The sequence below is a fragment of the Notothenia rossii genome (genome assembly GCF_949606895.1).
Source record: "Notothenia rossii genome assembly, chromosome: 12".
Lineage (NCBI taxonomy): Eukaryota > Metazoa > Chordata > Actinopteri > Perciformes > Nototheniidae > Notothenia > Notothenia rossii.
In genome coordinates this window covers 20,936,797-20,955,461 of record NC_136911.1, presented here as the reverse complement: position 1 = coordinate 20,955,461, position 18,665 = coordinate 20,936,797, and the positions used below count along the sequence as shown (strand labels likewise).

Genomic DNA, 18,665 nt, shown 5'->3' with positions numbered 1-18,665 from the left:
ACCTGCTGTTAATAAAAGGGTTACTATAGGAGCTTTTTTGTGAAGGAAACATTAATCCAATCCTGTTGCAGTGTACAGTATGCCAAATGATGACCTCAGTATGGACATGAGGTATTGTTGGTTTAAACATTAAAGGGGCCCTATTCTGCTTTTTGGGGTATATTTTAGAGTTCAGCACCATCAGTTTTTAGTGTACACACATTTGCAAATATTTTTTCAATTAAGGATTTGCAATTGAATAGACTCCCTTTTTCTAAATTTCTGTAAAGCACCAAATTGCGATTGCATTTCTTTTTTGCACAATATCTAAGATTATATCATCAGAAGAGTACAGTTAGTATTTGGTCAGTGCATTTGTGATGTTTGACACATGTCATACATGCACTTAAATGAGCCAGGATGAAAATAACAATACAATGCAGTTCTGAATTGAAAGGTAGATGGCGCTATTGTAAAAGGTAGTCCATTAACTGATCATCTACTGTACATAGTGAGGACAAACAGAGACACTTAAGATGCTGTGGTATTTATTCAGCAAACACATTCATAACTGTTTGAATACAAATCAGAGAGACTATACTTTGAGTACAGCTTTTAACATTCATGATACAATAAGAAAGAATGAGATGAACATAAATCACAGCTTGAATAAAGCTTGACACTGCTACAAAAAGCAATCACTTTTTAAAATCTGAATTTAAGGCATAACTTCAACCTATACAGTAACTCCTCAAACACGTCAGAACTGAGCGGATTAGACAATTACAGTATAATAATTATCCCTTTCAGTGTAAGAAAAACAAGTTAAAAAGGAATTAACAAAATATACAGTATAAAATATGGACATTTTTCTCATAAAAACATTTTTTATAGCTTATTGTCAGCTTTGACCGTCACCTCAGAAGATCTGCCTGTAAAGTGGTTTACTTATTTACATTCACTTCCTCAAAGACTGTCCCATTATAAACATGTAACAAGAAGGAATACAACTCTTCCTCTCTGAGCTTTATCTGCTGACCTGTGATTACAGTCAGAGTTCTTTTGTGTGGTTTTTTGTTTCCTCTCAGCTGTAGCGGCTGCTGGACGAGCTGCGGCTGGAGGAGCGGGAGGACCTGCGGAAACACATGAAGGAGATGCTGTTACATTTTAAAGTTTGTTATGGTGATAATCTAAAATGCAGATACAGGAAGGATTGAACTGAGACTTTCGGCAGTTTCTCACCGGGACCGGCGCTCTGAGCTCCTGGAGCTGCGACTCCTCCGGCGCCCTCGCCTCCTGCTCGCACTGAGACTCCGACTGGAATAGCTGTCGTAGGAGTCGGACCTGCGTTAACACATAGAGATATCATTTCATATCACTTTGCTAGAAGTGATTTGTATTCCATATTTTATTCCATTTCTATGTAAATACTGTTATATTAAAAAAAAAAAAATTCTAGTTCTCTATCTGTGTTTTTACTTGTATGTACGCACCACGACATCAAGTCAAATTCCTCGTACGTGTCAACCTACCTGGTAATAAACCTGTTTCTGATTCTGAAGAGTAGTTAATCAATATTATTCTATAATGACAGAATAATCCTGAAAGTGCATTACTCAGCATTCATTCTTTCTATGCTATCATATTAAAGGTCACATGTCATGCTTTTCCGGTTATCACCCGTCCCCTTCTGTGTTATGAAGGTTTTTCTGCATGTAAACGGTCTGCAGAGTCAAAACCCTCAAAGTACACCCTGTAGGGAGTAAAACTCTAACACAGAAAATACCTCCCCAAAACGCCTCGTTGGTGAAACGTCATCATCCATTTGATTCTTAACTACTTAACTAAATGGGCCAATCCGCGGAGCCGTTACGTTAAGCCCCCGCTGATTGGTCCAAATTGACCAATCCACGGACTCACACACACACTCAGTGCAAGCAGCTCTGCTGATCTCTCCTCCCTGGCTGCAGGCTGATAACAGACAGTTGGGATCGCGGCTAAGTTCTCTCTGCAGACCCATTCTCTCTGCAGACCCATTCTCTCTGCAGACCCATTCTCTCTGCAGACCCATTCTCTCTGCAGACCCATTCTCTCTGCAGACCCATTCTCACAGCGTTTATCAACCTTGTTCTTACTCAATATCAAGACACACTTATTGTTTTTACTTCGGCTGTGACTTTGTGTGTGCTCAGGGTGAGTTTGGCTGTGTATCGCTAAACAAGGAAACCACACCTCCACGGACCTCAGCGCGATTCGTACCGACCAATCAGAGCGCACTGGGCTCACAGGGAGGGTGGGGGGGGGGGGGGGGGGGGGGAGCTGCAGCGAGCCGTTTAGTGGAGAAAGTGAATACTGCTGAATACACATACTTTACAGAGATGCTGTTTGAGAAACCAATGTGAGTTTGGAAAATTGCACAATGGCCATGACATGGGACCTTTAACTCTATGTTATTTTCTAGTCTGATCAATCTTTTCAAACTTGTATTTAAAACCTTATATACATGAGCATGTTTATCACTAAGTGACCCCCCCCCCCCCCCCCCCCCACATGATTCCTTTTGTCGAGTTAGCACATTAAAAAGCTAACATGCCTTGATCTCCGACGGCGATGACGCGAGCGACTCCTGGAACGACTTCGACTGTACGTACGACTGAAAGAGAAAAAGACACAAAAAGAGACTTAAGGAATGATCGCTAATTAGATGCACAATGGAGAAATATAAAGAGAGCGTTGGGTACCTGTGGCTCCTCCGATATGTGGTGCTACGAGAGCGCGACCGCACTCTTCTCCGTCTCCTCCGACTCCTGCTGCGGCTCCTGAAAGAAAAAACGTGTGTTATAAATTACATTTGAACTCGAGTACAAAAGGTTTTTGCTTTTAGACCAAAGGTGAGCGACCTCTGAGATTAAGAGAGACATTTTGCACTCTCTGGTGATATTCATTAAAGGTCTCCTATTATACTGTTTTTCATCAATATATCACAGCTCTCAGATATATACAGAACCTCTCTCTGATTGGCTGAAACACCAAACAGATCATTGCAGCATTACCCATAATCCCCTCTGTTTCAGCCCTGTTTCCAAAGTGCTGATTCTCTGTCTGTTACTTTAGATGAAAATAAGGAGCCCCTCCCCACGCCCCTCTGAGAGACATTTGGGGGGGGGGGGGGGTTAACTTGGTTGCTGATTGGCTAATGGTTACACAAGACAAAACATCGTTATGACATCATAAAGTGGCCAAAATCTGATCAGCTCATTTTCAGACAGGTTTTTATAAAAATGGATCAAAAAGAGAGAGAATCTTTGTTCCTGAAACTTTCAGAGTCTCTTTCCACAGAGGGGACACATGTTGATGTAGAAGAGACATGAAGAAGAGGGGACACATGTTGATGTAGAAGAGACATGAAGAAGAAGGGACACATGTTGATGTGGAAGAGACATGAAGAAGAAGGGACACATGTTGATGTGGAAGAGACATGAAGAAGAAGGGACACATGTTGATGTGGAAGAGACATGAAGAAGAAGGGACACATGTTGATGTGGAAGAGACATGAAGAAGAGGGGACACATGTTGATGTAGAAGAGACATGAAGAAGAAGGGACACATGTTGATGTGGAAGAGACATGAAGAAGAGGGGACACATGTTGATGTAGAAGAGACATGGAGAAGAGGGGACACATGTTGATGTAGAAGAGACATGGAGAAGAGGGGACACATGTTGATGTAGAAGAGACATGAAGAAGAGGGGACACATGTTGATGTAGAAGAGACATGAAGAAGAGGAGACACATGTTGATGTAGAAGAGACATGAAGAAGAGGGGACACATGTTGATGTGTAAGAGACATGGAGAAGAGGGGACACATGTTGATGTAGAAGAGACATGGAGAAGAGGGGACACATGTTGATGTAGAAGAGACATGGAGAAGAGGGGACACATGTTGATGTAGAAGAGACATGAAGAAGAGGGGACACATGTTGATGTAGAAGAGACATGGAGAAGAGGGGACACATGTTGATGTAGAAGAGACATGAAGAAGAGGGGACACATGTTGATGTAGAAGAGACATGAAGAAGAGGGGACACATGTTGATGTAGAAGAGACATGAAGAAGAGGGGACACATGTTGATGTAGAAGAGACATGGAGAAGAGGGGACACATGTTGATGTAGAAGAGACATGAAGGAGAGGGGACACATGTTGATGTAGAAGATACATGAAGAAGAGGGGACACATGTTGATGTAGAAGAGACATGAAGAAGAGGGGACACATGTTGATGTAGAAGAGACATGAAGAAGAGGGGACACATGTTGATGTAGAAGAGACATGAAGAAGAGGGGACACATGTTGATGTAGAAGAGACATGGAGAAGAGGGGACACATGTTGATGTAGAAGAGACATGAAGAAGAGGGGACACATGTTGATGTAGAAGAGACATGGAGAAGAGGGGACACATGTTGATGTAGAAGAGACATGAAGAAGAGGGGACACATGTTGATGTAGAAGAGACATGAAGAAGAGGGGACACATGTTGATGTAGAAGAGACATGAAGAAGAGGGGACACATGTTGATGTAGAAGAGACATGAAGAAGAGGGGACACATGTTGATGTAGAAGAGACATGAAGAAGAGGAGACACATGTTGATGTAGAAGAGACATGAAGAAGAGGGGACACATGTTGATGTAGAAGAGACATGAAGGAGAGGGGACACATGTTGATGTAGAAGATACATGAAGAAGAGGGGACACATGTTGATGTAGAAGAGACATGAAGAAGAGGGGACACATGTTGATGTAGAAGAGACATGGAGAAGAGGGGACACATGTTGATGTAGAAGAGACATGAAGAAGAGGGGACACATGTTGATGTAGAAGAGACATGGAGAAGAGACGACACATGTTGATGTAGAAGAGACATGAAGAAGAGGGGACACATGTTGATGTAGAAGAGACATGAAGAAGAGGGGACACATGTTGATGTAGAAGAGACATGGAGAAGAGGGGACACATGTTGATGTAGAAGAGACATGAAGAAGAGGGGACACATGTTGATGTAGAAGAGACATGGAGAAGAGGGGACACATGTTGATGTAGAAGAGACATGAAGAAGAGGGGACACATGTTGATGTAGAAGAGACATGAAGAAGAGGGGACACATGTTGATGTAGAAGAGAGACATGAAGGAGAGGGGACACATGTTGATGTAGAAGAGACATGGAGAAGAGGGGACACATGTTGATGTAGAAGAGACATGAAGAAGAGGGGACACATGTTGATGTAGAAGAGACATGAAGAAGAGGGGACACATGTTGATGTAGAAGAGACATGGAGAAGAGGGGACACATGTTGATGTAGAAGAGACATGAAGAAGAGGGGACACATGTTGATGTAGAAGAGACATGAAGAAGAGGGGACACATGTTAATGGAGAAGTGGATTTTGCATAATAGGTGACCCTTAAGTCCTTGTTGTACCTGGAGGAGTAGCTGGAGCTCCGGGACCGGCTCCTGGACCGGCTGGAGGACCGGGACCAGCCTCTGGAGCGAGACTTCTTGGGGGATCGCGTTGTCCCCGCGGACGGAGACCTCTCCTCGCTGGAGCTCTCCTCGTTCCTCGGCCTCTGGTTGAGCCGAGCGGTCTTCCGGACCTCGTCGAACAGAGACCCCGGTCGCACCCGGCTCTGGCTCTTTATCTCCATCTTCACTCCCTGCGCCGAGGCGTTCTGGACCTCCTGGACGTTCACTACGCTGACGGGCGCCATGTGGACGTTCTGTGGGGCTGACGGTGCTTTCAAAGGCCTCCATTTGAAGTTAGCGACGGGAGGTTTTCCGGGGGTTTCATCTTGCAGCCCAGCAGAGGAGGGCACAGAAGGGTCTTTGCTTTGAGGTAAAGCGTTATCTGAAATTGTTGAGGTAGGTTTTACGATAAATTCAGGTGCATTATTAGAAAGATCTGTCGGTTGTACAATCTCGGCGTCATGCTCTGGCGTACAGATGTCCATATCGTCTAAAGACTCCTGCTGTTTGACGATGGGTACATCAGCCCCGTTCCTATTGGACGGCTGAAGAAGAGACTTCGTGTGTATTGAGTTCTTGTTGATACATTCCTTCGCTCTCTGTTGAACCCTAATCCTTTCCTCTTTAGGGTTAGAGGTTACTTTTTCCACAACAGGCTTTTCTTTGAGAACTCTCCCAGGACTTTGTTTCTCTCGTTTGGTCTCATCCTCCTCCTCTTCCTCCTCTCCGAACTCCAGAGGAGGCTGCCAGTGGAAAGTCTCTTTGAGCTTCTGGTGTTTCCTCTTGGATCTCTTTCCTTTTTCCTTTCTGCTCTCGCGCCGCCGCTTGTGTTTTCGCTTACGCTTGGATTTCTTCTTGCTCTTGTGTTTCTCTGCGACCCCCTCGGGACCTTTGGCAGCAGCCATGGCGATCTTTGGCGCAGACACTTCTTCAGAAGCTTTCCTGGAGGTCTCAAACTCTGATTCTGAACTAGCTTCCCCTTCCTCTTTCTCAGATATAGCCAAATTCCTGGCGGGCACATGATCCGAATCGCTTTCCGAATTCCACGCGGACGACTTCTTATCGAGAACTTCCCTGGACTGAACTGCTCGTTTCTGCTTTTTTGACCGAGCCCCGCTGTTGCTCCCTCTCTCAGTGTCACTGTCCCATTCAGACCTGCTGTTAAAGCTCTCAGCAGGCATTGAGCTGAACTGCTTCCCCTCTTGATCCTGTGATCTCGTTGAGACATCCGGACTATTCGACCCTGACTTGGTATCTTGACTACTCGCGAGTGAAATGTGCTTATCTACATTTTTGACCCTCTTCAGGGAGCTGTAATACTCTTTCCATTCCTTGTCCAGTGAGTTTCTTTTGTTGCTTGGTGCTTTCTGGGAGGTTTCAGAGTCCGATCCGCTGTAGGTGGAGGACCTGCTGTAACTCCTGCTCCTGGATCGACTGTAAGACCTGCTGCGTTTGTGGATTTCAGACTCAACCAACAGACACTTTGGTGTAACGGCAGTCTGAGCTTTTTCTGTAACACTGGCTACAGTTGCTCCAGACGAAGAGCCGAGAGCTGCTTTTGCTTTAACTTCCTGGACGTAAGACGGCTTCCAGGGCTTCTGACCGGGTTTCCAGCGTGACGGCGGGGGGCTGTCGCTCATCGGGATCACGGGGGTACTTTCTGACGCCGGGACACTTGGGAGTCTGGGAAGAGGCGGGGCTTTGCTGTCTGGAAGCTTCTCGGGCATCATTGCGGCCGCTTTGGGCTTACTACCTTTCGTCTTTCTCGGGGATAAACTATTCTTCCTGGACGAGGACCTAGATCTGTACCTGGATCTTGACCTGGATCGAGAATAGGAACGAGATCTGGATCTAGACAAAGACCTCGAAAGGCTTCTGGATCTCGAGTAAGACCTTCCTCTGGACCTGGACTGGCTGTAGGACGATCTAGAGTAGGATCTTGAGTCTCTAAATGAAAGCGAGGACCGTAGCTTCCTCTGAGTTGAGGAGTCCCGCTGGTTTGAAGACGACCGGGATCTCTTGGACTTCCTCTCTGAAGACGCCGGCGTTTCACTCACGGTAGGGAGAGGCTCTGGAGGTTTGTTCTTTGAGCTCTTCTTCTTCCCGCGTTTCCCTTTCTTGGACTTCTTCTTGTGTTTGGATTTCTTCTTCTCTTTCTTCGGTTGGCGCTGCAGGCTCGATCTCTCCGAGCCGCGATCCGAGGAGTGATCTGCAGACCGGGACCACGCAGAGTCACTCCTGTTCTCCCATCTGCTTGAGGAATGGTCATTCAATCTGTTAAGTCAAGAGATGCATGAAGGAAAATAAAGAGAAATCGGATGTTTGAAGTAAACGGTAAACAGGTTGAGTCCTACTTGTCTCCTTTGCTCCACCTCTCGATGCTCGGAGGTTGGTACACTTTGGTTCTCTTCATCTCCTCTTTCCAGTGTGGCGGAGTCTCACTGCTGCCACGTTCCTCCACTGACGCAGAGCGAGACTTAGACCTCGTCGGGGTGTGATATCTCTGCGAAAAAGGAAAATATACGGATACGTTGGATGTCACAATAACCCATAGTTTGGTGACAATTCGATGCCAACACCTGTGGTGGTACTTGTAAAGAAGTGTAAGTTAAAGCAGGCCTACATTGCTTTGTTTTTTACTGGTATTGGTAACGACTACTACATTTCTGTTGGTGTGATACTTCCTATTGCATTGATAAAAATAAGTGAAAACTCTTAACGCTCACCGAGGCTGTGCTTAAAGATTTAGGACTACAAAAACTACAAAAAGCACAATAGGGCAGTGGGTCAATTATTTATAGTAATGGTAGCGCTTTGTTTGTCTAACCAAACCCTAACCCTAACGGTACGTCCACACAGCAGCTTTAAACAAATCTTCCAACGCTTCTCTGCCCATTGACCTTGAATGGGGGTGACGTCACTTTGCCTCGCTTTTCGCCGAACTGCATTGTGGGGAAGCAAAGCGAAGATTTCCAGGATTTTCAGGATTCAAAAGTTGAGCAATGTTCAACTTTTGAAGCTGAGGTGGAAGCGTCAGCCAATCAAATCCCGTTTATGCAAATCTGACAGTTCAAGCGCTAGCCAATCAAACCGCGTGCAAGCTGAGAGAGACAGACCGCAGTTCATTTCCTCATATTCCAAACGAGATATTACGGTAGCAAATCACCCGGTTCTTTACGACCAGAACTATTTACCGGGATACAAACCGGAGGAACCAGGCATGGAGGGAGGTGGCAGAGACAGTGGGTGAAACTGGTAGGTTTTCGCCTGTTTGGGGAGTTTATATCCAGTTTACTTCGTTTTAACATTGCTATTGCTTTGTATGTCGGGGCGGGAGATTCATGTGATTGGTTGTTGGTCGCGTTGCTCGCGAAAAATCCCCAAGCTCTCAGACACGCCCACCTCCAAGATTTTCAAGATTTTTTCAAAGCTGCTGTGTGGACGTACCGTAACTGAACCTTGGAACTAGTGGTTCAGGTTAAAATGACAAGCAGACTCATAAAAGAAAAAATATGTAGATGTGAGCTTACCATTGTTCCTCTGCCTTTAATCTTCCGTCCAGACTTGGAGACTGAAGGTTTCGGGTCAGTTAAAGGACACGTTTCTTCTGTTTCCACACTGCGAAAATATCAAGTTTCAAAGTCAACACAGACACTTCATATGTATGTCGTCACTGTTAAGATGTATAAGATGACACATATCCAATGAAACCTACATCTCCGCCTTCACTTCCTGAGGTGGCACGTCGCGTCGCAGCAGGAAACGGTTCTCCGGCACAGGGGGGATCTCCTCCGGTCGCACTGTGAGCTTCTCTCTCCTCCCGCTCTGCTCCACCTCCACCTCCACCTCCAGCACCTCTTCCTCCACAGGACTGGGAGAGCTGCAACCACACATGCAAAACAGTAATGTGTTATGCAAAGAACCGACCCAGCAGTGAATCGTGTGCTTCTCCTCTGGTGATTTGTAAAGTACCTCTGATTGGAGGGAAGAACTTCAACGCTCTCCTTCTGCTTTGATTCCCTTCTTCTCCTTTTGGAGCGTTTACTCTTTGCATGTCTCTTGTGCTTGTGATGTTTGTGGTTTTCATCCGATTCATTTTCAGATGAGGAGTACTGATAGGACGAGTCATGGGAAGAGAAGGACGAGTCGGCAGAGTGGGAGCTTCTCTTCCTCTTTCCCTCGAGAACTGGAGCAAGTAAACAGAAAGAAAGAAAGGTCAGAAGTCAGGAGTCACTTTCACGGTGGTGTAGCGCTACAACAACTGAGGCTTTGTTTGATTGCTCTCGGTATGTCGGGGGAGAATGAAAGCTGGCAGAGTCAGGTGGGACGATGCCAGCTGAACTTCACAGAGATCACGTCGCGGATCCTCATTAAACAGGAGATCAGGTTACAGTGTGGGGGGGGGGGGGGGGGGAATGCCAGCATCCAAATGCCAACGTCTTACAAAACGACGTATGACCCAGATACAAGCAACACCCTTTAATCCCAACAGCAAAGGACAACAAAGTGGTATTAAGCTCATGTATGCATCAATGATAAGTTATTAATAACATATATTTAAAGGGGACCTATCATGCAAAATGCACTTGTGTACGTCTTTTCTACATGAACATGTGTCCCCGGTGTTCCAGGGAACTCACCAAGTGTCAGAAAACACAACCCTCTCTATTTTCCTCCATACCCAAATCTCTAAAAAAGGGGCTGCAACGGATCTGATACAGACTGATCCAGATTTGAACACTTCTCTGAGGTCACAGAAGTGAAGCTACGGCTATTGGGCCAACTCCACCAATCAGGAGGAGACAGCCACGGACATTGCCGTTGGAAAGCGCTGGAGACGCTGTAGTACATATGCCAGGCCTGTAGATGGTGCTGTTCTCACAGAATCAGCCCATGATGCAAAGACAGTGTTAAATTGAGCGAAATGAGGAATGGCTGAAATGCATGATCTGTTTGGTATTTTGAAAAATAAAAAGTATAAATATGCCTTATATAGGTATGGTCCTACACTATATTATTCAAATATAGCATGATAGGTCCACTTTAAGCTATTCAAAACTAGAGGTGTTTATGTTTTGTATGTAACCCCTCAGGCCTTTGAACTGGATGTCTGATTTAACACAGAATTAGTCCCAATAGATCTTGATATACAGACTCACACACCACACTCTCAGTCGTGGCCAACCGTAAAAGCTTCAAGTGAATCTGAGTGATCTCACCGTCGTTGGCGGACTTGGTGAAGAGCTGTCCGCAGTCCATCACCCTCACGTCAGCGTAGGGTCTGCTGGAAGAATCAGTCTTCAGCCCCTCCACCTTCTTTATCACCTCAAAACCAGAGATGATCGAGCCAAAGACGACGTGGACTCTGCAACGCAACATCAACGCATGTTACAGCAGCTGGGTTATTATCTGATTTAATGAAGTTAGCATACAACACCAGACTATTCTACACACCAAAACAACTTTGATTGATCCCTATCCGTTTTTAAGAGTGCGCTTAAGACCTTTCTTTTTGATAAAGCTTATAGGGCTGATTAGAGTCAGCCCCTAGTTTTGCTGCTATAGGCTTAGACTGTCGGGGGACACCTTACTTCTTCCTCCTTCTGTCTGAACCTGTGTTCTCTCATGTTCCCAATAACCCAGCTTCCCCCAAATTTCTTTTTGGTGTCTATCTACGCCGTGATCCTGAGTCGTGGCTGGTCCTGTTGCTGCGGTCCTGTCTGTGTCCTGGATCCTGAACCATGTGTCCTGTGTCCTGGATCCTCTATCCTGAGTCCTGGACTTCGAGTCGTGGTTGAACCTGTCTCTGCGGTCCTGTCTGACTCTCATCATAATACTTCCCTGAAGGCTCCCACAGGATTATTGACATCCTCGTGGATTCATCTTCTTATTATAGACACATCCATTTCCAAACATTTGGTCTATGTATGCTGTAAATGTATTATCTTTTCGATTGACACACGGCATCTATTGCACGTCTGTCCGTCCTGGGAGAGGGATCCCTCCTCTGTTGCTCTCCCTGAGGTTTCTCCCATGTTCCCCTTTAAACTGTGGGGTTTCTCTGGAAGTGTTTCCTTGTACGATGTGAGGGTCTAAGGACAGAGGGTCTAAGGACAGAGGGTCTAAGGACATAGGGTCTAAGGAGAGAGGGTCTGAGGACAGAGGGTCTGAGGACAGAGGGTCTAAGGACAGAGGGTCTAAGGACAGAGGGTCTAAGGACAGAGGGTCTGAGGACAGAGGGTCTAAGGACAGAGGGTCTAAGGACAGAGGGTCTAAGGACAGAGGGTCTAAGGAGAGAGGGTCTGAGGACAGAGGGTCTAAGGACATAGGGTCTAAGGAGAGAGGGTCTGAGGACAGAGGGTCTAAGGACAGAGGGTCTAAGGACAGAGGGTCTAAGGACAGAGGGTGTCGTATTGTTATACTGATATTCTGTACAAACTGTGAAGTCCACTGAGACAAATGTAACATGTGTGATATTGGGCTGTATAAATAAACATTGATTTGTGATTGATATGTCACAATAACAGAACAGCATCAAGTAACACACGTTTTAAAGGGCTCTTAAGAACATTGTAATGCCTTATATAGGTTCCAAAGTGACGCTGAATGTTACCCGTCGAGATGAGGCGCCATCTTTGTTGTGCTGCTTGTGCGAAGCCGAGGAAGGTCAACCGAGGACGAGGACATGGAAGTAGGAGAGAAGAAGGAGAGGAATGAGAATAAACAAGAAACTTCAACAAAGTGTGGGCTCTACTGAAGAATAGGTGCAGATGTTTACATTTGTTTAATAATGCAAATATGACCACGTATGGATCATACAGAGGAAGACAGTCTGTAGACATTTCCTCCTTTATTCATTTCTATCTTATGGGTGCTTTAGTGAAGTCTACAATAACCTCAAGCCACTTATGAATGTTGTTCCAGACATAATACACACAGTACTCTGCAGAATACTTAAAGATGAATACAGTCAGGAGAGAGAGAAACACAGCCTTGGAGACACATTACCTTGGAAGAGCAGGATGCTAGAGATTCTGTAAATTTTACACAAAAACGGCAAGAGAAAAAATGTAACACATTTGTAGGTAAAAAAATGAATCCATGTTTCTGTGCACTTTGAACATCTAGCTGCACAAAGTACAATTTGCCACTCAATGGCAAATTCTAGTTTACAGTCTCAAAAGGGACAGAGATGAATAGACCATGTCAGTGACGTGTTAAATGGTATTAAAAAGGTGCAGAGAGGTTTCAAAGTGTAGCTCACATGAAGAACTGAGAGCCGTTGGTGTCCTTCCCGCGGTTGGCCATCGACAGCAGGTACGCTTTGTCGTGTTTGAGAAGGAAGTTCTCATCTGTGGGGAGCAGAGAAGAAACAGCGCCGTCTCACTGTGTGTTCTCCGGTAAAGAACAGCGGAAATATTCAGGGGAGAACAGGACTGTAAACCATCAAACCTCACCAACCAGTCCTTCCAGAGAGGGATTTGATGTTTTGATAAGTATCTAGTCTTTCTCTGAAGCTTAAGTTAAATAAAACGTATGTTCTGAGCTGGTGTTAAAGAACATTAAGCCGGGTTCAGTTAAATGGAGTTGATTGAGATCCATCCTTTCTACTCTACCTTCTTCACAATTAATATGCAATTTTTAACTTTAATCTTACTCTTTTAATACTTTTATATGTTCACTCACTTAAAACAATGCTACTTTATTTGTAACCATGGTGAACTTACATGTTAATATTCTATAAATGGCCATATTATGCTATTTTTCAGGACCATTTTGTGCGTACATTTCCCCGCTGTGATTTATTGGACTCAAATATAATGAGAAAAGCTCCAAGTCATTAAGCTAATTGCTAATCTAAAGGTTATTTAAAATGCTTCCAGTTTGTGTTCCAAGTATTTCTTGTATCTACATGTGTCCACGGTGCAGAGCTAAATATCTCCACTGATATTTCCTCATCTAGCAGAGAACCCAACCGCCTACATATCACGTGACTATAAATAGCACGTATGTAACAGAGAGTAACTTTAGCACTCTGCGTCGGGGGGGCGTGATGTCTGACAGGAGGCTGTCTGAGTGAAACCTCCTGCAGTTCAATGCATCTGCACAGAGGACGGTGGTGGGGTGGGGGGGGGGGGGGGAGGGGAGGGGGGGGCAGTGTGGACATGGTGTTACTGAGCTGTGTACATCTCTTACCTTCTCATTTTGCAAAAGACCACTCTATAAATAAAAGAATATGTTGAAAATTTTAGGCAGGTAGATCGTAGAGAGAGAGAGAGATTGAAAACCTACTCTCCATGCTCATCTGAGAAAGCCCACTACTCAATAGAAGACAGCACGATACAAAAGTGAAGGTCAAAGGAGACAAACGTAGGAAAATGACATTATCATCACGACATGCAGCATTGTGGTCATGCAGAATTAGCTGGGTTGTATTTAGATGAACATTCAAGAGACTGTGTATTCAATAATATTCACATTACCTTCAAAGTAGCCGCCGTATATCGACTCCCCTCCTCTTCCATTTCCTGGAAACCAACATAATAAAATATTGAAGATAATTGCACGGCATTAAAAGGAAAGTGCTGTCTCAACGTAAGTGAATAACGGCTGCTAATATGAACACATTTGGAAGCCTGTATCTATATCAGGATGTAATAGCTGTGAAACTAAGCAAAGTATCAGCGTTATTGAAAACCCTTTTGTAGCTTAGAGAGTATTTACTTCCTCTCAGTCAGACCGAATAACCTCTAGGAACAGCTGTGTTGCTTCCCATTGGATGTAATGTAAAACAACACACACTTTCAGAGTATATGAAACAGATTATTACCTTCGGTGAAGTCGCCTCCCTGGACCATAAAGTTCTTTACCACTCTGTGAAAGGTGGAGCCTTTGAAGCACAGCTTTTTCCCGGTGAGTTTACCAGTTCCCTTTTCACCTGAAATCACACGCATGTTAACTGAGCTCTCGTGCAACACAAAGCATGACAGAGCGGCTACTCAATGAGGTTTCTTTGCACACTGTGTTGTTTACATCCACTACAAACTCTGGAACACTGGGCGTTTCTCAATGTCGAGTAAACCCGCTGCAGAGCCACTATTTCAAGTTTACTACGTCATCGAGTGGCGCCGAATGCTGGGCATTTAAACAGTCCTTCGGCGCCACTCGATGACGTAGCGTGCTTGAAGTCGTGGCTCTGCAGCAGGTATACTCCACATTGAGAAACGGCCTCTGCCAGGAAAACTCAGTCGCCATTTTTAAAAAACAGCTGAAAACATATATTGTATTATTTTATTTAGCTTTTAATCAGCGACATCCCCCTTTCATAGGTATTTTAATCTTTATTATTAATATTGTTATTATAAATAAATGATATATTCGTATTCAATTTGATCTAATAATTTTAAATATAATTTTTTATATTTAGCGTATTTTATTATTTTTTGACTTATGTCCTTCTTACGTTTACTGTGTGGGTTATCTGTTCTGAATTTTTTGACTATTATTATTATTATCAAACATTTTTGCTTTTTCTACCTCCTTGTAAAATATATCTTCAGTATTTATTTTGAGCTGAATTAAATTTCTTTTTTCTGTTTATCTCGTCTTTAGTGTCTTATTGTTCAAGCACTTTGAGCTGCACGCTGTGTATGAAAAGCACTAAACAAATAAAGCCTTATTATTATTATAATTATGTATACCCTGTGCTTTTAGGTGTTAACACATGCTGCCACATCAATTAAAGAAAGGAATAAATGCAAATATGTGGTCGATTTCAATAAAGTGGATGCCTTTGTTTGGCCTCCTGCTGCTCATTAAAAACCTTCCTCTGGAGGGAAAACAGAATACATCGTTCCAGATCTAAAACCCCCGGGGATCTCCCCTTCCCTGGGGTGAGACATGTGTGCAGAGATTTCCCTCGCTGTGTTTCAGGGTGTGTTTGGAGTACAGAGGGCTCGCTGTTAGACTGGGCAGATTAGGTTGCTAATATTCTCCAAATGTTGTTCCAAAGGTTTGGTTTCTTATGAGCCCATCCCCTGCTAAAAGGACACATTAGATACCTGGGTTGTGTGTGTATCACCGTGTGTGTGTGTGTGTGTGTGTGTGTGTGTGTGTGTGTGTGTGTGTGTGTGTCCAGGAAAAGGAACAGACTAAGGAGCCGTGTCTGCCCTTGTCAGCGTTGCATTCCCGCGGCCAGGTGGGGTGAAAAATGAGAGCGAGGACGGATCTGCAGCCGGTTTGCAGATTTATGGCTCTCTCTAGGCAGAGCGCGGCGACTACAGTACAGCGTGTCCTGCTCGGCGGGATGAAATATCTAAAGTCAGGAGACACAGCGGCTTCCTGTGACTCCATCTGTCACTGTTACACTACACACACACATCCTTTCCTTAACACCAACGAGGGGTGTGTCTACATGATGTCGTGGCTCTAACTTTCCGTTTATATATTTCATTTTCCTGTATATCTGCCGACTTATTATGTTTCTGGGAGAGGCAGAAAGAGAACATATCTGAAATGTAATAATAAGGAACAGAAATACAGTTGCCTTTAAATCCCAAATATCTCTGATTAAATCTGAGAGGTTGCCTCTGACTGGGGCTCTGTTTTTCCAACTCGTTCAAAATCTTTTTATTAGCTTTTTTTGCAGACACGGCACTTTCAGCACATTATAGAAAGTACAGGACAATTTGTTTGTTGACTCGTTATTTTTCTGACAGAAATATGTCAAATGTGACAAGGAACAGACATGATTAAAATCCAGAACATGATCGAGAACTTGCCCGTGAATCCAAATATCTCTGATTGAATTGGAGCGATTGAATGAGTGTGTACTTTGGAGCCATGCAAAGACACACTGTTCCTTCCATCTTCTCTTACAGGTCTATCTTATATACTCGGTTAAGCAATGCCCGTGGTGTAACTGCTGCTACTCACCAGTGCACAAACACAGAAAGTTTTTGCTCGTCTTGGGACAAACGTCCGAAAACAGTTGAAAGACAATGCGTCCGACTGTAAAACACACACAAAAAGAGCAACACATTAAACACACCATCATCTATTTCATGTTTAATGATAAGAGGCTTTGTCAATGTAAACGTGGAGCTACAAACAATGTGAGGGACGGCGCATTAATAGCCTTAGGAGACAATTAAGAGCTGCAAGTAGCACCCTTTTTACTACGGTGAATCCTGCGGTGAAGCTCAGACTTTACACTTTTCTATAGCCAGGAGCAAATGGAGAACTACCCTTACATCCTGATTGGAGCATAGCTCTCCTTGGCCAAATATGACTGTTTATTTTTACCTGAGGCCTTTCAAATGGTCTTTAAATTCACATCAGTTGCACAAAGCTCTGGCATGAAAAGTAACAGACTGTTATTACCACAAAACCACAACATAAAGTAAAAACATATTTTTTTAATGATGTCACTTTACAGTTATCGGCTGTTTACATATTATACTTTTCAAAAATTCTCTTACCTGGCTCCCGGTTGAGCTCCACATCAAAGTAACACTGAGGGCGGTCTTTCACCCCCATTGTCACCTAAGTTACCTGAAACGAAGAATGAAACCAAGAAAGCTAAGCAGGAAACATGATAAGAATGAACTTCTCTTTAAGAAGCAGTCAGCTGTACAGAACATTTCAAGGAAGTGTGCCGGCAAACAAATGTAGAGAGACTGAAAGACAGAGAGAAATAGAAAGGGGAGGAGAGAGAAAGAGGGGAGGGGGAGAGAGAAGTCTATGGGGAGATGTATTGGCTTTCCATATCACAAGTAGAGCATGGCGTTGCTTCCTTGTTTCCACTGATCAATGTGTGAAATGTCACAAACATGCTGATACTAGATTGACTGAAATTCTGAAATTCACCAGACCCACCCTGCCTCATCTTGTTTTTATCTCCTGTTGTAATAAAGACAATAGACTTGATATATCTTCACACTAATATGTGGTGTGTCAGCAGCATACACACACCGATACATCCTCTCTGCTGGACAGTGTATTGCTGGCAAAACAGCAGAGCGTCCAATAATCTGTCAGCAACATCTGGATTTATTAAAAGCTTAATCTTCTCACAATTTGAAATACACAGGGTGCGTATTGTTCAGGAAATGCTTTGTCACTGTGCTGACATGTTGTAATTATGAAATGACTTGTGTGTTTTGAGTATAGTGGTGTAACAAAGAGATAAGAGATCAAACAGTATTTGATTATGATTATCACTGGTGTTTGCTGTATGTACATTCACAGCTAACAGTGCAGCTGAGTTTGACTGCATTCACATTTCACACTAATACAAATATGTTGACGGGAATTCAGTGTATTAATAGCCAGAGTCTTATCGTGTTACATTGAATGTGTTGATGTGCTAGGTATTGTCAGATTGTAATAATAAGCAATAATCGCAACAACTCAAGGAGAAGGCTGAATTGTGCAAAGTATTATCAGTTATTTAGTTGCACACCTATAGAATTGATCACAATCTGCAATGCTACTGTTTTTGAAGCAGAGCAACATTTAACAATATTGCAACATTTTGAAACCAACCTAGTTAACTTATAATAAACACCAAGTGGCCTAAACTAGATCTCCCCCAGGGCATGAAGATTGCAGTGACTAATACATGATTTAAAAGCAGTCAAAATGTAATCCATCACAAAGGGTGTCACTCAAAAACAAGGAACAGCTGATCAAAACACAGTTCACACGAAACTGTTAACCCACTAATGTCAACATGCACTATTTGTTTAACAGCTAACAGTCAATACTGCAAACAATCTTAAATTACGACATGTTTATTCCTAGTGACAGAAAAAAAATATGTAAATGTGAAATATTGTAAACAAAAACGTTGAAGCTTCCAAAATGGTTGTGCTAACAGCTAGCAGCTAGCTCTCTTCCGTCCAATAGCTCACAGTTCGCACTTAATATTCACATTTTACCTGATGTTAAAAAAGAACAACTTGATATTAATGTGCTAAACACAAAGCGTTACTCACCTCTGCACAGTAGCTAGCCAAGTACTCAGCTAGTCACTGACGGTGCTAAGTTCGCTCTTAAGTGAAAGGGTTGCAGCGATGCATTATAACTACGACTGGTTTGAGTTTTTTGACCCTCTGTAGATTCCGTAGTAGATTTGTATTTTTTTACAGCCTTTCTTAATTTTT

General features: G+C 43.6%; 1 protein-coding gene across 4 annotated transcripts; it reads right to left on the bottom strand.

Annotated features, from left to right (window-relative positions):
- Positions 1–510: 510 nt before the first annotated feature.
- Positions 511–18,621, bottom strand: nktr (natural killer cell triggering receptor). 4 transcript variants are annotated; one of them, XM_079661344.1, is made up of 17 exons: positions 18,498–18,621; positions 16,980–17,052; positions 16,435–16,509; positions 14,330–14,437; positions 13,983–14,027; positions 12,764–12,851; positions 12,113–12,142; positions 10,719–10,864; positions 9,472–9,685; positions 9,215–9,379; positions 9,030–9,117; positions 7,854–8,002; positions 5,458–7,773; positions 2,721–2,798; positions 2,573–2,632; positions 1,222–1,323; positions 511–1,112 (listed from the first exon to the last, which is right to left on the bottom strand). In XM_079661344.1, the coding sequence occupies exons 2-17, from the start codon at positions 17,035–17,037 to the stop codon at positions 1,064–1,066; spliced, it is 3,771 nt and encodes a 1,256-aa protein (XP_079517470.1). In that variant the 5' UTR covers positions 17,038–17,052; positions 18,498–18,621; the 3' UTR covers positions 511–1,063. The 4 variants fall into 4 exon arrangements, with proteins under 4 accessions (XP_079517470.1, XP_079517471.1, XP_079517472.1 ...); XM_079661345.1 differs by having other exon boundaries at positions 5,458–7,749; XM_079661346.1 differs by lacking the exons at positions 16,435–16,509; positions 16,980–17,052; positions 18,498–18,621 and adding an exon at positions 13,696–13,719 and having other exon boundaries at positions 14,330–14,400.
- Positions 18,622–18,665: the final 44 nt, after the last annotated feature.

What these genes read in the sequence shown, in the direction of transcription:
- nktr (XM_079661344.1), bottom strand. Translation starts at nt 17,037, where the DNA reads ATGGGGGTGAAAGACCGCCCTCAGTGTTACTTTGATGTGGAGCTCAAC. An exon ending in ATACGGCGGCTACTTTGAAG is followed by an intron (nt 12,852 to 13,982) that starts GTAATGTGAATA and finishes TGCTCCCCACAG; the next exon opens with ATGAGAACTTCCTTCTCAAA. An exon ending in CAGGAAGTGAAGGCGGAGAT is followed by an intron (nt 9,118 to 9,214) that starts GTAGGTTTCATT and finishes ATATTTTCGCAG; the next exon opens with TGTGGAAACAGAAGAAACGT.